Source organism: Varroa destructor, unplaced genomic scaffold, assembly GCF_002443255.2.
Source record: "Varroa destructor unplaced genomic scaffold, Vdes_3.0 BEIS01000003.1, whole genome shotgun sequence".
In the NCBI taxonomy this organism is placed as follows: Eukaryota; Metazoa; Arthropoda; class Arachnida; order Mesostigmata; family Varroidae; genus Varroa; species Varroa destructor.
The window spans coordinates 26419665-26438961 of NW_019211456.1; the positions used below are offsets into that span (position 1 = coordinate 26419665).

Below are 19297 nucleotides of genomic sequence, written 5' to 3' on the forward strand. Positions count from 1 at the left end.
TTACAGAGTATTAGCCTTCGAAGAGTATTACTTCACATCTTATTCGCATCATACGTATATCCGTTTGTTTTCGGGTGCTTAAGGCAAGCTGATTCTCCTAAGGATACACTAAATTAATACAAAAACAGTACAGACATCTTAATAGAGGCCTCGTATTGCAGGCCATATACGGAGCACCATGTCTCTATATACATATATACATAGAGCAATCTCAAATGAGCAAACATTATAGTCAATCTAGCAAAATATATGCCGGGTCAATAAAAACGTTCTATACACATATTTTTCGATGCTTAACCCATTACATTTTTTTTCTATCACAACTTTTTTTTATTGATTATTATATTTCTCATGCAATATTCAGCATCAAGTTAATCTGACAAGCAATTATCAAGCTTCAAATCGTCGTGTCTCTTAGTTTTTCTAATGCAAGGTCGCTACTTTAAAAACTTTGCTCCCTTCGTTGCCTCTTCAGTAGTAGTTCTTGCGTCTATTTATCAGCTATTTAATGAGCTGGTCGTCCAAGACGACAAGGTACGACAAAGATCCCCGTAATAGCAGCGCGTCGCGGTCTAGATTCGAAAGAGGGCATACATAGACTTCGTTTCGTGCTGAGGCCAGCTGTCTGATGGAATGCATGACGGCGATGCCGAACGTAGAACTTGAGACACTGAATACGAGAGACGTATCCAATATTTCACAACTTATCTAGTTATGTTCTTCCTTCCATGTCTTGCACGTAAATATCTCATAGGTATTTCTACAAGTGTTTGTCGTAACTACATCGTATGATTGTTCCTATAGATAAAAGGTTTTAAGACCGATTTGTTAGAAGGTTGCTACAGACGCAATAAACCTACATCGCACAGTGTCTATTTTGGTCATATTGCACGAAAATGATACTTGAATCGAGCTGGAAAGGAACTTGCTGAAAGATTTTAATAAGTTACCATAAAGCTTACGAAGGGGTTTTATGTGTTATTGCGATGCCTTCGAAATGAAACGTTTGGCATCTGTACAGTAGGATGTTACTAGACTTGTCCTACCAAAACTAAAATTTACCTTGCTTGCCTTTGGGTGTCAACGGACTTAAGTTACCGTAGATCTATTCTTTGCGTATACATATATATATTAAAGGTGAATCTATATTTACGTAAAGGAAGTAAATTTTCATGTACTTAATGGCGCGGAAATTGCGACAGGTCTTCCCCTCTAGACAAACCATTTTTCTAATCTCTAAGACGATCTTTCTGATCTAAGACGTGGACATTGATTAATGATGAATTTTTCTATCCAAGCCGCGATATAATGCCGCAGAGTTCTATAATAGATGTACCAATTTATTCAAGACGCTCCTAGTTTCAGGCAGATAAATTTTATTTGCAAAAAACACCGAGGTTGAAATCCAGCGAGAAAAAGCTCGTTCTGGCTCACTATATTCCTGCTGTAATTTTCGGCGTGATTCGTAAAAGTCCCGACCAAATTCTCTAGCGAATCGCGTCCTACTCCTTATGACCGTTCAATGTAAGCTTCGCAAACTTCATTGTGGCACTATCTTCTACACCTGAAACTAAAATTCGATTTTATCAAGATTTGCCTTTGTCCAGGAACGTCTCTACGGGGGAGCAAAGTTGTCTTCCAGTGGATCGCAACGTAAGTTGGAGAAATTCAAGTTTCACAGTAGAAGAAAAGCAACTTACTATCAAGAGCCCCATCCATTCTTACGTTTCAGCCATTAACTCACTTGCTTTCCTCATTGTATGCCCATTTTCTGAGTCTAGACCCACGGCTTTTCCGACTATAATCCTATTTTTGCTCCATCCGTTAATATGACAGCACAGCCTTGCATGCGACTAATCCCATACTTGATAAAATACGTCGGTCAGGATTTTAGTTGTACATTGCGAAGCTCTTCAGAATATACGATATCTGATCACGACAGTTTTACAGGAGCACCCGGTTAGTCCAGATGAAGTGCCCCAGCTTAAGCGGTTGGTCCAGTCAGTTAGCGTAACACAAGATGTTATGCTAAGCCCAATATTCTTCTCTCTATATGACCCGTTTTATCGAAACATGTACAAACACTGCTTTGTGGCGACGATCTTATCATCCTTGTTCCTTATGGATGAGACGTCTCGCTGCCACTTACACGCCCCATATAGGCACAACAATCTTACAATACGTAACCAATTCACGTACCTGGATCTGATTTTGTCTACGAACGAGCTTTTGCCCAGCACATTTCAGACAAAGCACGGCTGCTGTCTAGGCAGTCATAGAACATGTTTCGTGCGCTCAACTTGAAAAACGCTACCGATTTAAATTTGCGTTGCCAAAAACACGCCATGAGACTGCACTGGTTATCGTTGAACAAATACGTATACTTTCTAGGCAACACCTCGCTATTCAGAAGGGATCTGAGCTGCAGACTCAGATCTTTATAGGAGTTTATCAATGTATGGAAAGGTATATAGCGATGCCAATTGTTTTAACGCACGAACTACAAGCAGTAGAGCCTAGCGAGAAACGAACGAGGCTACCTGACACATAGTTATGCATTCTGTGTGGTAAATGGGTTTCCCCACATTCTATGCAGTTTGCTGAATTTCCATTTGCCAGACGCCACGCGCGTCGTTTCGGTGTGGTGCAGCTACCATATGACGTGGCATACAATAGCTTTGACGGGACAGTTATGAGTTTCACTATGTTGATACAGCACGATTGTACTTTACTACGTGTAGTAAATCAAAGCTAATTATCAACGTCATCATGACTCTGCGAAAACATGGTCAGACTAGTGGTCTTCCAAGGTCTTATTTTTACTTACGCAGTGAAATCATTGTTATCTTACCCATTGGACCAAACAGTTTTGGTCGGCAAGCAACCAGCCAATATTTAAAAAAGATATTCATTGCAATCAAAGATTCGTACTCTATGCGCACATAGGCTACTAGTCTTCACAACAACTGAATTCCCTTTTCTACTTAATCAATCCCACTAACTTGACGTTACCTTGAGGGTAAAAGTTTTTCAACTACTAGATTCTGGTTGATTCTTTTAATACAACCTTCTATAATCTGAGAAGATCGAATGGGTAGCACCACGATACGCATGGTCCGAGTCGCGAACATCAACCCTATATTGCAACGAAGTTATTCCACCAACATTTGGTACGGATGGACAACTTCTGTCGAAGTTGACTGCTATTAGGGACTTCTGCGCAGTTACAAATTAACGACACGGGCAAAATTAATCTGAAGGCAGAAGTATTCGGCACCTTCCAGGTGCCAGATGTCGAGTAACTTCTCCATGGTGTATGCTGCGATTGTAATAATACAGGTGCCTAGCCTTTTTTAAATTGATGCATTCAAGTACAGAAATCATAATAAGGCCTCTGTATATATATATATATATATATATATATATATAAATAGCAAAAAAAAAAATTATTTCGTATTATAAAGTCGAATTTGTAAATTCACGTTTTTCCACTAGATGTTTGCGCTAAAGAATATTAAACAAGTTCGTCTTTAAAAACTCCAATCCAAGTCTACTATGGAACCTAAATTCAGCCGAGCGTTTCTAGGCACCGTTGCATAAACGCATGGGCACGGTGAAATCTTCATGGGAACAGTTTGATTTACAGACGTTGAGTCACCGTCAATAATGAAGCTGCGTTGGTGAAAAGATAGCAGGCACCAGACTTATATTGCCATTGGCTATAGTGATTGTTTCTCTTTTGTCAGGAAAAATATCTTAACGTTGCCTCTCATTAGGTCTTTCCTATACGGCATGAACAGTGGTCCATACCCCCCGAAGGCCACATTAGGAGCATTTATAATGGACCATGTCGGCCCGGCACTAGCTAAAAGGTCATACAAAAGTGAGAGCACTCATATTACTTAAAAAGCAAGACGGCCAAACCCTTGTTGAAGATTGTTTGCTATAGGAAAAATTTAAAAAAATATAACGCCTTTATTGCAGCTTTACTCGAGTCTTATGCTATCTAACTTATCTCTAGTTTTAATGAAGAATTGTTTTACTTAGACGTAACATTCGGATGATGTACTGTTTTCCACTGTATCCAGCAAAGCTTATTCAGTATTGATTATTAATTCCAATGAAAAATAGACGGCTGCCGATGCTGCAATTGCGCTGTTGAGAAATGAATCTAAACGTATTTTTGCCTCAGAAAAAGCAATAGAAAAACCAGATTTCCACATACATGATATAGCTGACCAACAAATTACTGATCTCTGAACAGGTCGTCCGCCGTTCGGCATAATTTGCTATTATTGATTAAAAATGAAAGTTGACAAATTGTGTGAACCTACCTTTAATCTTTTGGGTACTGAGTAACAGCGGAATAAGATCAGAAGCGTCCTCTAACTCGTGGTCTTCATAGTCGCCTGTGAAGGTCATACAGTTTTTATCTTTTGCGAAATTATGCATCGTTATAGTTCAGTAAAAGGGATACTTTTGAAAATAAAAAAGTGCTCCAGTGGAAGGTACGAAATGGAAGGCTGCATACGATCGTATTTCGGGATCTCCTTGAGGAACTCCGGTTCCGGAAAGCTAAACTTCATGTTATCTTTCTTCACTTTGGCTTCTGCAATGCGAGCAGCAAACTCGCCGATGTCACCTTCCGCCGACGCTGAATCTGTCACAGAAGTCAGGATTTGAAATAATTATCGATTAAATGTAATGTTGAATTTAAAGTGTCAAATAGGTATCTTAGAACCAAACAGTCATTGTTTTTACCGCTGGCAGCTGCAACGCAGGAAACGTTTTCTATGAATTTCACCTTATCATATACTTAAACAGCCAGCCACCTGCAATGACTTTTCACAGATCGCGTTTAATAGAGATCCGTTTAAACTACTCTATATACTACCGCTGTTCATGAAAAAAAAAAACACTGTTTGATGTTATTTGACAGTTTCTTTTGAAATATCCCATTTTTCAGCAATCAGAACGAAATAAGCACTTTTTGTGAGGATTTTTCTTCGATACAATACATTATTATATTATTATTATTATTAGGTACAATTGATGCATTATACTTTCTCGAAAATCACTTGAAACGTGCGGGTTTTTGTTTGAAAGCCATCAAGTTTTATGAGATGATAGATCAACAGTGTTTACGTCAAGCTGGACTTGTTTGTGATCTCCGGTGAAGAAAACAGTGAAAAAGAGATTTGTTTAAAAAATAGATCCTTTTATATTCTTCGTTTAATTTACAAACATGTATTACTAAACGCAAATTTTATTAGAAAAATGCCGCTGTTCGGTGCACGTCTTTCACAAGACTGCGTCACCTTATGTTTGCTTTAGAGACGTCAGCTTACGATCTTCTAATTGCTTGCTATACTCCGTATGGTATAAAAACGTATCTTTAAAATTTCGCTATATATTCAATGCAGTGAGTTCTAATCACACCATTGCTTATCCCCTATCAAGTCGTTGTTCTTGGATTCTTTTTGCTTTACATTCCACATACACGCGTTCGTTTGTTACTCGTTCGTTAATAAATACCTATAGTAACTATGAGTTACCATGCGTCAACATATTGGCAAAAGTAGGTTAGGCTTGCATAGCAAGTGGTGAAAACTTATTGACGCGCTGTGCTTTGCTAAGTTGAAAAAAGACCGTAACAAGACGTAAAGAACGCCGTCGGCGTTTTCCGGTATGCCTTGGAAGGTACTTTTAAAGTAATTTTACCATAAATAAAGAAAACCTTCAAACTGGATTATTTTTCATGGTTTCATGATGAAGCTTAGTTCAGTCAGCATTTGTCCTAAATCGTTGCAGAACCTTAACAGATTGTGCCTTCGTTGAGGTCAAATCATGGCCAGGTCATGTCAGCTGAGGCCCAATAGAAAAGGATGACTTAATTGAAACGATTCAAATACGTTACAACTCTCGATAAATATGAATTATAAAGCTATTTAACTGATACAAACTGGGTAAAACGCTGTTCTTCGAACATAACTTCTCAGTTGTCAAAGTTGGGAAAAGGTCGGTGTCGTCTTCCTCGTCGCTGTAAGAGAAACTTAACGAGTTGCGTCTGTCAGGGATGTCCTTGAGAGTCCTTAATTTTCCCGCAGCCTATTGAAAAGCATATGTTTGCAAAAATCGATGGCAAGTAAAAATCAGATTCAGTACAACAGCTTGCTCTCGGAGAGGCCAAATAGCTAATACAAGGAAGTACAAAATTACGGTACATAAAAATAGAATAATATCAGATGCTGTCGATATCCGACAATGTTGCTTGCCAGAAGCCCAACGACAGAATGCAATTTTTGTCAGAACAACGGTAGGGGTTAATTACTGCAGGACAAGTTAGTTATCGATACAATAAAGTTACTTCGACTCGACATGGAGAGAAAGTTACTTTGTGATGATGTACAACATTTATCGACGTAATAACGTATTCTGAGGAGCGGCCCTTTTGATACGTACAACTTCATCCGTTGTTTCGTGTGAACGAGAAGTCGACAGTACGCTGGAATCAGCATCAAGTTCCGCCCTATCCAACGTCTTTAAGTCCGTTGTATCATGTGGATCACTTCTTTCTGAATCAAATCTGTCCATTTTTAGCCACTAACCACTATTTAGCCCTCACCACGAGGCGCTGCTTCGAATCGACGCTCACTGGCTAAAGAACAACTTCGATATTTAGATGTTGCTTCGTTTCTGTTACAGCACAATGGTCGGTGTACCTAAAAATGGAAGCAAACAGCACATGACACCGTGCTATCGTCAACATTCTAAAGTGCGGCTCTGCTGCACATTTTCTCCTTATGTACATCTAATAAGTTTCCCTTCAGGTACTCGTTAAGACAGAGTTGACGTCCGTTCAAGCCTATCGATCAATTCCCTAGTTCAGTCGATAGACGTCCATTCAATCCCAGTCATATCGCCGCAGGAGATAACTAATTCTAGAATACCGGAACGGGTCAGTTCAATAGCACAGCAAAAACTAATACTACCATTTTGTGTTCATCCATACGTGAATTACGGAATAGATAAAGATGAAACCATTCAATTGGCTTTAAACAGACACGGTAAATCGAATACTAAATAACGTGGTTACTGACATAACGATATTCAACGAGGCCCAGCTGGATAATTTGGGTGATTTTGACGTTTCGTCCTGATAGAAGTTGCTAAAAGGTAGCGGCCCACTTCTCTGGACCATATGTATTTTTCTCTAATGCTAATTGTTATTGTCCCCGAAACGAAATGCCGAAAATTTGCACAAAACGTTAGACCACATATCTGAGATTTAGTTTTAATTTACAATATTTTGTAAAAAAACTCAAGTCTTTATAGGGAAATAAATTTAACGTGAAGCCGCTGGAACTAAAAGCGATCGCCAAAAAAATGGCGTCCATGTATGTGTACTTTCGGAATGAAAAAAAAATAAAAAATTTATAAATGTAAGAACATCTAAGTGAGCTGCTTTTACGGAAAAGTGTTTTTGTCAAAGCTCTCTCGTGTATCTCTGGCCTGTAAACAACGTTTACTGTGTCGTGATTTCAACTATGTACACAGTAGGATATACGCAAAAGCTTCGGCATTGGCGCACGACTGTGAGCCTTAGCATGTCAGCTTACAACGACCACGCTTTGGGTGTAGCAATGCATATACATAAGAGGCCGAAATCTGCTTCGAAACAGATTGATTTAGTCGTAATGTTCACTTGAGACGTATCTGGCGTAAATGATACTACAAAGGCAGCTGCAGATGAGAATAGCCTACAGGCCAAAACTTGCTTGAATGTATACATCCCAACAAAAAATGTCCCCAAAGGTGGTGCGCAGCGGAGAACCCGTATCGTTGAAGCTGATTTTGCGAAAATACGGTTAGGATCATTACGCCTGTTTCGGATGATAGCTTTTTCTGTAGCTAGGCTGACTTTTATGTCGAAAGACAACCTAAGAGATTAACGACAATAGCTGGTTCTTCTTAGCATAGGCAACAGCATTTTCCAACAATATTTTCCTGCTGATCCGATTCAATAGATAATTTATATACTTGCCTATAATGTGGACACATAATTCTCATCCATCCAGAACTTTCTGCTAGATTAACTTTGAGACATGATTCGAGTGACGAGTGTAAGAAACCTATCATGCCAACACCCTACATGTTCATCTCTGTATTATCCGCAATAAAATGGGAACTGTCGTCGAAATGAGTAAACGGAGATACATTCAATCTAACCCTTCTCTGTCGCTTCCGATAACTGCCAATAACGGGTGTTTTCACAAAGCGACAATATGCAAAACTGGTCCTGAGCTAAGTCCATACAACGTCGCTCCATATTCGAAAGAGGTCTGTAAATGAGCCCGCTAGGTATTGGGCAATCATCTGTGAGGGACTTCTCGAACATATCGAGGATCTGCATGTGTGTCGTTGAGTGGCAGAGCCGATCGAGAGATTACCAAAGAAAAAAAGCTGCACTAAACGCTAAAGTTCTTGTGATAAGGTTTTGTGTAAAGTATTAGTGTACGGAATGGTTCGACTTGAATTATTATTTTATCCGGTGACAGATTTTGCTCGACGCCATGCCCATTCCCCAAAATGGGCTCATAGAACAGATTGGATCGATAGGAATGAATCAGTAACGACCATTTTTGCGAAGGCCCTTGCCTGGCAGTATTTTACTAGCATGTCGTACGCATATGTTGTTGAAATATTATGACGATCTTGATGTGCATGGTCGCTGTTATCAAAGGAAATTTTAAATCGTGTTTTTTATGGTTTCTCAAAAACATACGGGTTACTATATCTACTACATCGCTAATCCTTAACTAAAGTATGATCAGTACGTTTGACACTAGGATGCAATTTTTTTTCTGCTACTATAGACGATTATTGGCCTGCTTTCTCCTACAGCATTGGCTGTGCTTTGCTCAATTAAAAACAATAGAGATGAGCGTTTCCTCTTTTGTGCTACACAGTGTCCTGATAGTTTACCGTCCACAAACGATTCACCTTTAAGTTCAGCCAGAATACAATCATATTATATGATCGTTTACCTCCCTGTGTAACGTTGATAATTTATCTGCTCACGGTTCCGTTTGCTGTTTGTGTTATTCCTATATTCCCAATTCATTTGCCGAAAGACACAATGACGAATGAATCGACACCATCCAAGAAAACAATTAATTTACGATACTGCAGTGCTCATTGAACCATTCTATTTATCGCTTGTTTTTACCAACCTTTAATCCTCGACCAGTCTCATTAAACGACTGCTTGGCGCTCTTTTGTGGTCTACAATATCGCAAGTAAGAATTTGTATATCTCTCCTTCCCCTGATTCGCGGCCAATTTTTAGCAAAAAAAAGTTTTGTGCAAAATTTATAGACAGGCATGCGCGCAAAATATTGATAAACTTATTTCCGCTATTTTTTTTTAATCAGCTCTGAGACTTCTTTTGGTGTTTATTTTATATAGCGTCTTTATAATTGCCAAAAAAATTCAGCTAGTGACCGCTTCATGCCTCCATCTGAACTCTGATTAATTTCAAATAAACTGCTTTGGCCAGGAGATAGATGAAGATAATGATGATCGGTGTCCACTCTCCATTGGCCACGAGATACATGTCGGCGACTCAAAAAGTTCTCGATGCCTCAAAAAACGTTTCAATTCTACCACTTCACATTGAGAGCAACGAAACTTGATTGCCATTAATGTCTGATACCACTCGACCGTCATTAGTCCCTCATAAGGGAACTATCCCAAATTGTATCGCCAACTATCGACACCGCTCGTCTCAGACAAATTCTCGACTAATCGCCGGAAGCGATTCCAAAGTATTTCTCTAGTAAGGCTTAAACCGTGTCTAAACACTAGTGGACGACAAGGAGACTGGAGAAGATTTTGTGCCACCCAGTGGATTACATGATAGCTCACGATAATCTCGTTTACGACAATGTCGCCAATTATAGGCAAAAACCCCGGCATTTGGCTATGGTTGAAGGACGTGAAAGGCTACTGTCTGTTCGTGATCAGGCCTCTCAGACGGGGCTGCTAATGAGCACCTTAGGTGAGCTAGTTCCCATGCACGAAATGGCATCACCCAAAGATCAATCGATTCAGATTTTTTTTGGAAGAGCATGAAATCGTCGGTATTACCTCAACGAACGGCTTTATGCGTAAACCTAGCAAGTTCCGATCATCAACCTTAATCAGCTGTGGTCTGTCGGAGATCTTAGTTATACTATCCAGGATTTTCGTGGAGAGAACTTCTTGCACTGTATACTTTACATTCGGTGTTTTAATAATTGTTATGTTTTATTTGCTTGCTTAATTTTTTTCCACAATTGTTACTCACACCTACTGAATAAATAGCAAGATATTTGTGTGCGCCATAAACGAGCAGCTTACAAAAACATTAAACTTTATTTACCACAGGGGTTATGTCAATAGAAATTTTATTTTATTTCATATTTCATTTCGACCAAAACTAAAATCGGCATACATTATCCACCAGCAAAACGTAAAGCATAATTAGCACACTAACATAATAGAAATACAGACCTAGGGTTTCGGAAGATTAATATCTAGCTTCATTCCTTTAATTGCGTATAGTCAGGTAGCACCATCTCCCTACTCAAAAGATAACTCAAAATAGCAACGTATAGTACCTGTAATCATATGCGTATGTACATAAAAGTTTGGTTTTTTCAAGTACTAATATTCGTAAATAGATGTTCAAGTATATATTTATACATAATAAACGTCTGCGATATATTAATATATCAATCAATTGACCAGCTTTTTTAAATATACGAAGCGGTCAATGCTTTCGGGAAAGTGACGTTACCGTGTTACCCTGAACGGGGTTCGGAGCAGGAATAGCTGAATAAACCCCTAATTTTCACACATAATTGCCTCTACTGGTGTTTTAACATGTCTACTATATTTTTTGGCTAATATTTTAACCAGGAAGAAAGAGGCAGTATTTAATATCTGATGGCAAAGACAGTTCTAATGTTATCTTCTCGAGGGCAACATCGACTTCAAAGTCTGGAACGATTGTGAGGAACAAATTATCATTTATATACTTTTACTAATAATAAAATAATAAAGGAATGAACACACTCACACCTACGTAACCTTTCTTGAAGTGTTATTAAGCAAGATCTATATGATCCTATAGGTTGCTAAACGATTAAACAACAATCTAGCAGTAAATAGCCGTTCATGGCTAAGCATTTTGTTATCAATTATTATTTTATTATCAATCAACTCGGTTTATAAGTATTTCTTATCACTTTAAAAACAAATGTGAGTTTTTTTTTTAGTTGCAACATATCGCCACTTTATTTCCCACAAAATAATTTCTAGGATACTTGCAAAATTATGGAATACTATATGTAAAGTAGTAGACCAAGGCCTCTTAGTCTGCCTGATGTAAAATAGGCTCGTTATGTCTTAAGCTTAAAATGCCACCACTTTTTTTCTGGGATAGTAACTAAACAATCGTCTTGCATTATGGTAATCAAGTTATGCTTCGGAGACAATACCTAGCACAGCCGTTATTGGAAATTTAGCATGGCGTAAACAGCGCGGAAAGAAATAATTCTTCGTTAGAGACAGGGTAGAAACAGCGTAGAGACAGAGTAGAAACAGCGTGCTAAATACAGTGCTGGATCCGTGTGGGCATCCAAGTATGCGGATCAGTTGGCCAATATACGCAACTTATATAGGAATATATAGCGATCTCGAATGAAAAATTTGCATCGACAAAGGATTGGCGGTCCCGCACTTGAGCACCGTGACGAACTTGCACGCGCCCATCTTCCATAGAGCTCTATCGAAGATTTGTCTTGGGTGTCGATTAAATATTCAAACAGCGGAATAGGCTGCTTTGCGAGGATGTCATGAGAAAAAAGCGGCCTCGAAATACTGCTGCTGCAGCGAACGTCTTCATATATATATATATTTCGAAATTAATCTAATTTTGTTTTCAAGATGGTAGGTGTTGTGCATGAAAAAGGTAACAAATTGTCTATTTTCCATTTTTCAAGTGTTACAAGATTTAGTTTAGCCCATTCAACTCTCAATTCGTTTGTTTTCGAAGGTTTCGAAGGCTCTTTTCGAGGTATAGTACCATTTCCCAAATGATCTCAAAACACCTGCTTCTGTAACCCGGAATAAGGATGTATTGCAAAAGAAAAACATTGACAACATAGTTGAGTAGTTAAGTAAAGGTCAAAAGCTTTATCATGGTATCACGATATAGTACCATGTCTTCAGAAAGTCTAGAGCCACAGTAATACTGAACGAGATGGTACTCCCATCCGCTTACAACTTATGGAACATAGATGAAGTTATTATACTAGAACTTGATATTACTGAACTTATGATTAAATTATCTTATTAAAGTAAATCACTTGTGTAATGCTGTATTTGGTTACTTCAGGGTTAAGGGACCAGCGATGCAGTTCAGTTTAGTCTCCGTACCGAGGAGAAACAAAAAGCAGATAAAATTTCTATGAAGAATAGAATTTCTGTCAGACACAATGTACCCTTAGGAAAATAATAAAATTGACATAAAACTACAGAAATACTAGTATATTTGACTTGAAAGACAGTATGTTAGGTGAAGCGGCTAGACCGCTTGGTGAAAAAAGGTTGAAACTGCAGAGAAAATCAACGTTTACTACTACTCACTTTATATAGCTTTAATAAATGGCATTTAAATTCGCTTATGATCAATCTATTAAGAATCTCTTTTTAACGCAACCGGAATACAGGTTTACTTTTCAATATGCCACGGCCAACCGCACCGAAATCGGGTTGCAAATCGAAAACAACTGCGACTTCTACCAAGGACATGTTTTGACCGGTGCTTGAGAAAGTGGTTCAGGCTTGGAGCCTGGCGTAGGTGGAAACACGGCTTGTATCCCGATGCTGAAAAGGCCTTAGCCGTTTCAAGCATCAATGCTTAATGGTGGCTGCAGGCCTCGACTTAGTAAAACTATATAGACCGAGGTGACAATTAAAGTGTTGTCGCTCACGGATCACGTATTCTATTGCGCTTAATGTCAGCCTTTCTGCATAAAACACAGCATTGTCGACCAAGGTGGTAAAAAAATCGAATGTCGCTTAAATATATTTTATTTATATACATATATAATATCGCAAGCAGAGGAAACCGATTTTGGGATCGCATCTATATTAGCTTCTTTTTTTCTGAGCCATATTTCTGATACGTTAGAATGAAGTACGGGTGCATGAAGTATATTTTTTATAACAAATAAATCAATAATTCACGCGGACAGACTGGATCAAAGAGCAGTAGGCACTCCAATTTGTACTTTGCGACGGTTCAGAGGCAAGACTTTTCGTTTAGGTGTGTCAGGTATCGATTGTGGCTCATTAATTGGTTTATGCTTAAATCCCAAAATAAGTAATTGAATGAAGAGAAGTATCTCATTGTTTCACTGTCGCCGTCTCGCGCGACATAAGCAGCCCGTGGACATAGTGCAACAGTAGCTTTGCTCAATACGACTTTAGCTGGCCGGGTTCTATGCTCTGGACTGTTCGCAAAAAAAGTTGTGTTGGTCACCTATACTCAGACAATAAAACTATTTAAAAATTAAGTCTGTAAATGCCAGGGACGGACGCTTCCCTATTTTGCAGTGTCGTAATTTGTTTGTGCCGAAAATTACACTTGAGCCACGCCACAAGCCGGAGTTTAGTGCCAACCACACGCGCTGACGTCTTGTTGCATGGTCATTCTGATAACAAAAACGTCATGCCACGCTGAGACTATTCAAGTGGAGAATCTGAAAGTTTTGCTCTTCTGCCACTGACGTTCCTGTAGCTTCTAACTGACGCTCGCTGATTTTTGATGTCTTTGTTTGCCTACAGGCCTGTCTACCGGCGTGATGAAACGGCGATGTTCTGTTATTCACCGATGTACTTATTTAACGCTGCACGATCTCGATAAGAACACTATTGAAGTTTGGACCATTGTTGTCCTTAAAATGCAGGAAACAACAAAACCATTACGAGGAGCGAACCTGAAGAGTCTTAGAGTGAAAGTTGTTAGCTAGGGTAGTGTACTGCGTGCCAGCTATTTTGAATGTTTTTTTTTTATCATCCGGGTTGGAGATTGGCGAGCGGGGAAAGAGGCGCGGCAGCACCCGCTGAGATCAGGACATCGCCTAGAGGGACCGTTTGCTATTAGTCCTTACTCGTGGAACTTACCTAGGAATGGATGTTTGCTCGTTATATTTTAGTGTCAACAATAAGAAGTAACTGTTCCTTGAGACAAATAAATTCTGTATATGAACTGAGTCATCTAGGTGTTTTTACCCAATCAGTCGCATACACACACACACACATATGCCGTCAAATGTAGTCCATGGTATCAAAAGACGCTCTGCACAGATATCTTACAGTAAGGATCTATTCATACCGCGCTCCTGCATATTATATGGTATCAAGTCAAGCACTACGAGGCACAAGAAAAAGTAACGATGATTTTTAATGCAACATCGAAACTTGATGGGATAGTATATTCCAGGCTTACTATACGAAAGTGTGCGAATTCTAATAAAGGATAATACCTATCACATGAGTAATTATTGAAGATAATTACTAATACATTTTAATGATGATATTGATGATTGATCATCGAACTTAAGCTATGCAATATCAATACAACAAGCTGCGAATGAAGAAGAACCTGTAGCTGCAGTAGAAAAAGATTTATCGGGCTATCGGCTATTAAGTTTATTATTGAGAACTTGCAAATTATTTTGTCAAGTTTATTTTACATGATCCGAAATGCATACGTAGGCGTATTTTCGATATAGTGACCACTGGAAATGTCTCTATGGATTCCGCCAGCGATTCGATACGTGGCAAATGCCAGGTAAGTTGACCCTTGAACAAGCTCAAATGAATGACTTGAGAGTAAAATGTGTTATTCCATATATTCTAACATCTGACACTAACTACTATACTATAGCTTTAGTTTGGCAATATTATGTTACTACAGTTAGTATTATATTATAATCAGGAGATGAAATAACAGTGGTCCAATTGAATTGGTAAACTGGCTATTTAAGTATCGTATAGAATATGAGTAATTTCGCCATTGCTGCTTCGTGTTAATGACTATGCCTGCGTTTGCTATCTCTAACAGTCAGATATTACTATCTACCTACAGTTAGCAGAGACACACGATGACTACTTTCGAGCTCGAGCTGAAGCCTCTAACTTTGATCTCTTCGAAGCCTTGGTATCTAGACAAGTGGTAAGAAAAAAGGTGCTTTCGGATCATACATGTCTTTAACGGTCGCCTCTAGAATTTCGACGAGTCGTTAGCTACTAATAAATAAAACCAGAGGAAACAAAAACGCGCAGAATTGACATTTTGTGAAACTTAATGGTAATTTTGTGCTAGTAATAATCTGACTTTTCTCTAATATCTTCATATACGTCCATCGTTTTAATTGCCACTAGGTCATTCAATGATACAAGCGAAGCTGAGACAGAAGACAGAGTGGTCGAATGTATAACTCAGTCAAAAAGCAATTTTGGCCTTCAACTAAAAACTTTTGAAAAGTTATTTGATTAATCACCATGGTGATAATTGCACCGGATATTAAAGGTCAGATTTTAAAATATAGTTATGAGCACAATAGCGGCAACGTAATCGTAATAACGAGGCACCATAATTATTGGGGATTATAATTATATACCATTGATATGGACGTGTTACGGTAACGTGAAAATGCTAGTTACGACTGGTCGTCCTGGTATTTCGAAGACCGTGCGTCCTCTGAGCTGGTTAGAATGCGTCATGATCGGTGCTTCAAGATGGGCCGCATAACCGATGTACTTGCTGAAGGAAACAGAGTATCGATTTCGAACCGAGCGCATTTGGGGCCTGAAACTGAAATTCGCCAGGGTAAGACCACTTTGCGTTGACGTGCCCCCTTTTTTGCTCTAGCGGCAGCAGAATGTGTTCGATCTTCGTGTTTGGGAGCGACCACGAGGCTTATCCGTCGCAGGAATTTACCCTCGCTACCGTAATGAGGTTTGTTAGCAATGAATAATACACTAACTTCGCACTTAAATCGTGGATAATTCTTTTCGAAAACGCTAGTTTACGGTAAAGACATTTGGCCGTTTTGATGGCTGCTGGAAAATTTTTTGAAGAGATCGTTCCCGCGCGTTCTTGTCAAAACGTACACGAGGCGTTCCTTACGGGACCTTCCGTACTCTTAATACTATTTAATATCTTATATGGACACTATTTCTTTTCACCAGGCATTCAAATGCTTTGAGCCATTTGTTGGGTCGGAACCTCTTGAGTGACAGGTCCGGCAATTCCCTCCGATCAGCCCGAGAGTCGACTAACACGCTGAACATCGCGTAGATTCATATCGCTAGCCTTCCCACTGCTGCCGTTTACACTGCGCCTGTAAGCGTATATTATATATATATATATATATATAGATATATATATATTATGCGTTGGCCCGCTAGCATGAGGCGCAAAGAATACACTTTGCTCAAAAGGACTTTCTACTCAACTGTAGAATAGACCTGTTACGCATTGCCTGGCCTTGTCGTGAAGAGAGACGATTGGTTTGTCTATCGGCTCGTTCTATCAAAATAAAAAAATAATTATAATAATAATGAAATAATAGTTTACTCGATAAAAAGTAAACCATATAAAAACCGCTGTCGACGACCTTGTTTTTCGTAGGAAACCCTCCCAGTTCAACTATATGCAAAACTATGGTCTTTTTTTTTTTGTTATGTAAGTTTAGGCATATCTCCTAAAGGTATCCGTTACTTTCTTTGCTTCTTATAGACATAGAAACGTTGATAAGCCTGCGTGTCGCTTGGTGCAGAGGAAGATACTGAAGGCTAGTAGCAGCAGCGTTTCGTTGTGTTTTTCCATTGCCTTTATTTGAAGCTGCCTTCAGAGGATCTCGATCTACGTTAGACAACCGGCTGGCGACGGGTGCATTCTCTAGGTTCAAAATGCCTGGGAATTGCACCTCGCAATCGATTCTCAATCTAGCAAAGAGAATTTGGGCGGTCTTCACATTTGTTCACTGCGGTGCAAATATCCTGTGCTGTTTCAGAAGCCTTCTAGTTATCACTAAAGGCGAAATAAAATTATAGATACGTATAGCCTTTAATCTGACCAGATACTACGACCTAATTCACAAGATACCACCAGTAAGGACAGCTGGGACTTGCAAGCAAAACTAGTAGATCTATGGTCTCGACCACCTGATTTATTACCAGCTAAAATAAGAAACTTTATCAAATCTATAACATATATATATAACGTTACAGCGGCGCCGGGCAAACGCTGCCAGACCCAGCCAGAAAAGGTTAAACCAATGCATAAATTATTTCTCAATTGGTTTCTAATCTAGAATATCGGTAGGAAGCAATCGTAAGTTATTACTAATTGCACATATCTTTCGGATATCAGAATATGGACTTTTGCCTTTACACATTGTCTTGTATATTGACACAGTCTCTATAAAGCGGACTTTATAGGTACCATACAATCGAAAACGTTTCGTAAGCGTGCCAACATGATGACTTTCAACAGTAAAAACACTAAACGAGAAAACAAGCAAAGAAATCACGTAAGTAATTTACGGTGAGGTTATAACAGAGTACGTCACCCGAAACGGCCTTACCATCTCTAATTGTAGCACTGGCTTTTTCAGACTGTAGTGGCATAAGGCTAACCGATCACTGTTAATAGCACACGTACATGTCATGTATAGAAAATCAGCTATTTCTCTGTGGCTCAACTATGCACTAGGGGGCCAGTTGTGCACTGATTTAATATTCAGTACACAGAAATTCAACTCTCTCAATTTGAATAAATCGGTATGCTTTCATTCATCTCTAAGTGTTTTAAACATGTTGTAGACCTGCATGGAACGGCCCACTCTTTATGAATTTACGTATTCCGTGATGGCGCGCTGGTAGTGTATTTACGTTTACTGGGGTCGATGGTCTAGGTTGAAAATCGGGCGTAAGCACGCTTTGTTTAATGCTGAAAGGGCAATTACGTAGTTAAGGTAGCAGTAGAAACGAGACGTTCTTCCAGCTTCGGTTTTGTAACTAATCATGTCGCACGCTTCTTTTTTTAAAAATGTCCTTTTTTTAAATGCGAAATCTCGGTCTGATCCAGTAATGATTAGTTTCCTAACTGTGTTTCGCACAATGTAATCTAGCTGCTTTGATTGATATCAGCTTATTCGATGCACTCTCTGGGGATAAAACATAGACGTTGTAAGGATCGGGTGGGATGATTTGGAGTGCTTGAACCATGAATGCCCTGTGATTCTGGTGGACTCAATTTATAAGACGCTCGAGAGTTCGCGCTTCAGTAGCCATCGTGAATCTTTGTAACAGCAATTGGTAAATGCATCTATACAGATATACGTAACCACGCGAAGACGGAGAGTCGGTAAAACCAGACGAACCACAAGCCACTAGTTCAATCAGGCAATCAACCCTAAAGAATCCCCCAGCATACAAGGATCAGAGATAGCAAACGATATCCCATGCACGAATGGTTACCTAGTGAATACATCTGCGTTGTTTGTGAGTAAAGTGCAAGCAAGAAAAAGGCTTTTGTTTCATTTAAAGCGGTGTCCCCCCCCCCTCCCCCCCGGGATAAGAACACGGGCCTGAGCCCTGCACCATAGACGTTTATTGCTAACGCAGCTCCAGACGTTGAACTGGGAGACTCGTATCTAAAACCCAAATTTCATGATCCAGCAACCTGATTTTAGCACAACCGGTGACCCGACATCGACATCTCTGACTATGCAAAACTTCCTTTTTGCCTTATCATTCACTACCTACTATTATAATTAGCGTGACTGATTTCCTTCTGCCGTTCTGTATCTGTAAAAGCTGTTCGCTATAAAGTTCTTTGATGCCGGCGTTTCGCGGGTTATTGTACGGTTACCATGATTCTTTAATTAGTTAACTAATAATGAATCAAATAGTTCACTGCAAAGTGAGACCGGCCTTAAAAGTCACATCCTGTAGGACTTGCGGCACCCTCTTCTAAGTCATCCGTAGTTTACCCGAATAGTGCGACGGAGGTGGTATGGTCAGTACGGTAAAATGATATTGTAATAATAATGGCATTATTTTCTCTTTCCGGTTGTATCACCACCGTTCTTCTTCTCTTTCCTACGTTCAGCTTCATTTGGAACGGAAGTCCGCGAACATGAGCGTATCGGTGTCTGGTATTTACTATAATT

The 19297-nt window shown here is 39.3% G+C and overlaps 1 protein-coding gene and 1 long non-coding RNA gene across 3 annotated transcripts in view; one reads left to right on the forward strand and one right to left on the reverse strand.

Annotated features, from left to right (window-relative positions):
* LOC147756733 (uncharacterized) overlaps positions 1-14747 on the forward strand; it is a 42570-nt gene extending 27823 nt beyond the window's left edge. The window contains exon 4 of the long non-coding RNA XR_015323090.1: positions 13896-14747. This is a non-coding gene — a long non-coding RNA (uncharacterized LOC147756733). The remainder of the gene's footprint in view (positions 1-13895) is intronic.
* Positions 1350-6906, reverse strand: LOC111247769 (uncharacterized). Of its 2 annotated transcripts, none has more exons than XM_022799094.2 (5): positions 6463-6906; positions 5964-6108; positions 4532-4660; positions 4335-4409; positions 1350-1564 (listed from the first exon to the last, which is right to left on the reverse strand). In XM_022799094.2, exons 1-5 carry the CDS (start codon positions 6592-6594, stop codon positions 1503-1505), a joined length of 543 nt encoding a protein of 180 aa, XP_022654829.1. In that variant the 5' UTR covers positions 6595-6906; the 3' UTR covers positions 1350-1502. The 2 variants fall into 2 exon arrangements, with proteins under 2 accessions (XP_022654829.1, XP_022654826.1); XM_022799091.2 differs by having other exon boundaries at positions 1351-1570; positions 6463-6903.
* Positions 14748-19297: the final 4550 nt, after the last annotated feature.

Bases quoted from the DNA above. Each gene is read 5' to 3' on its own strand.
- LOC111247769 (XM_022799091.2), bottom strand. From the start codon at position 6,594: ATGGACAGATTTGATTCAGAAAGAAGTGATCCACATGATACAACGGAC. The intron at 6,109-6,462 runs GTACGTATCAAA...GCTTTTCAATAG, and splicing joins ACGAAACAACGGATGAAGTT to GCTGCGGGAAAATTAAGGAC. The intron at 4,410-4,531 runs GTATGCAGCCTT...TGACCTTCACAG, and splicing joins GGAGATCCCGAAATACGATC to GCGACTATGAAGACCACGAG.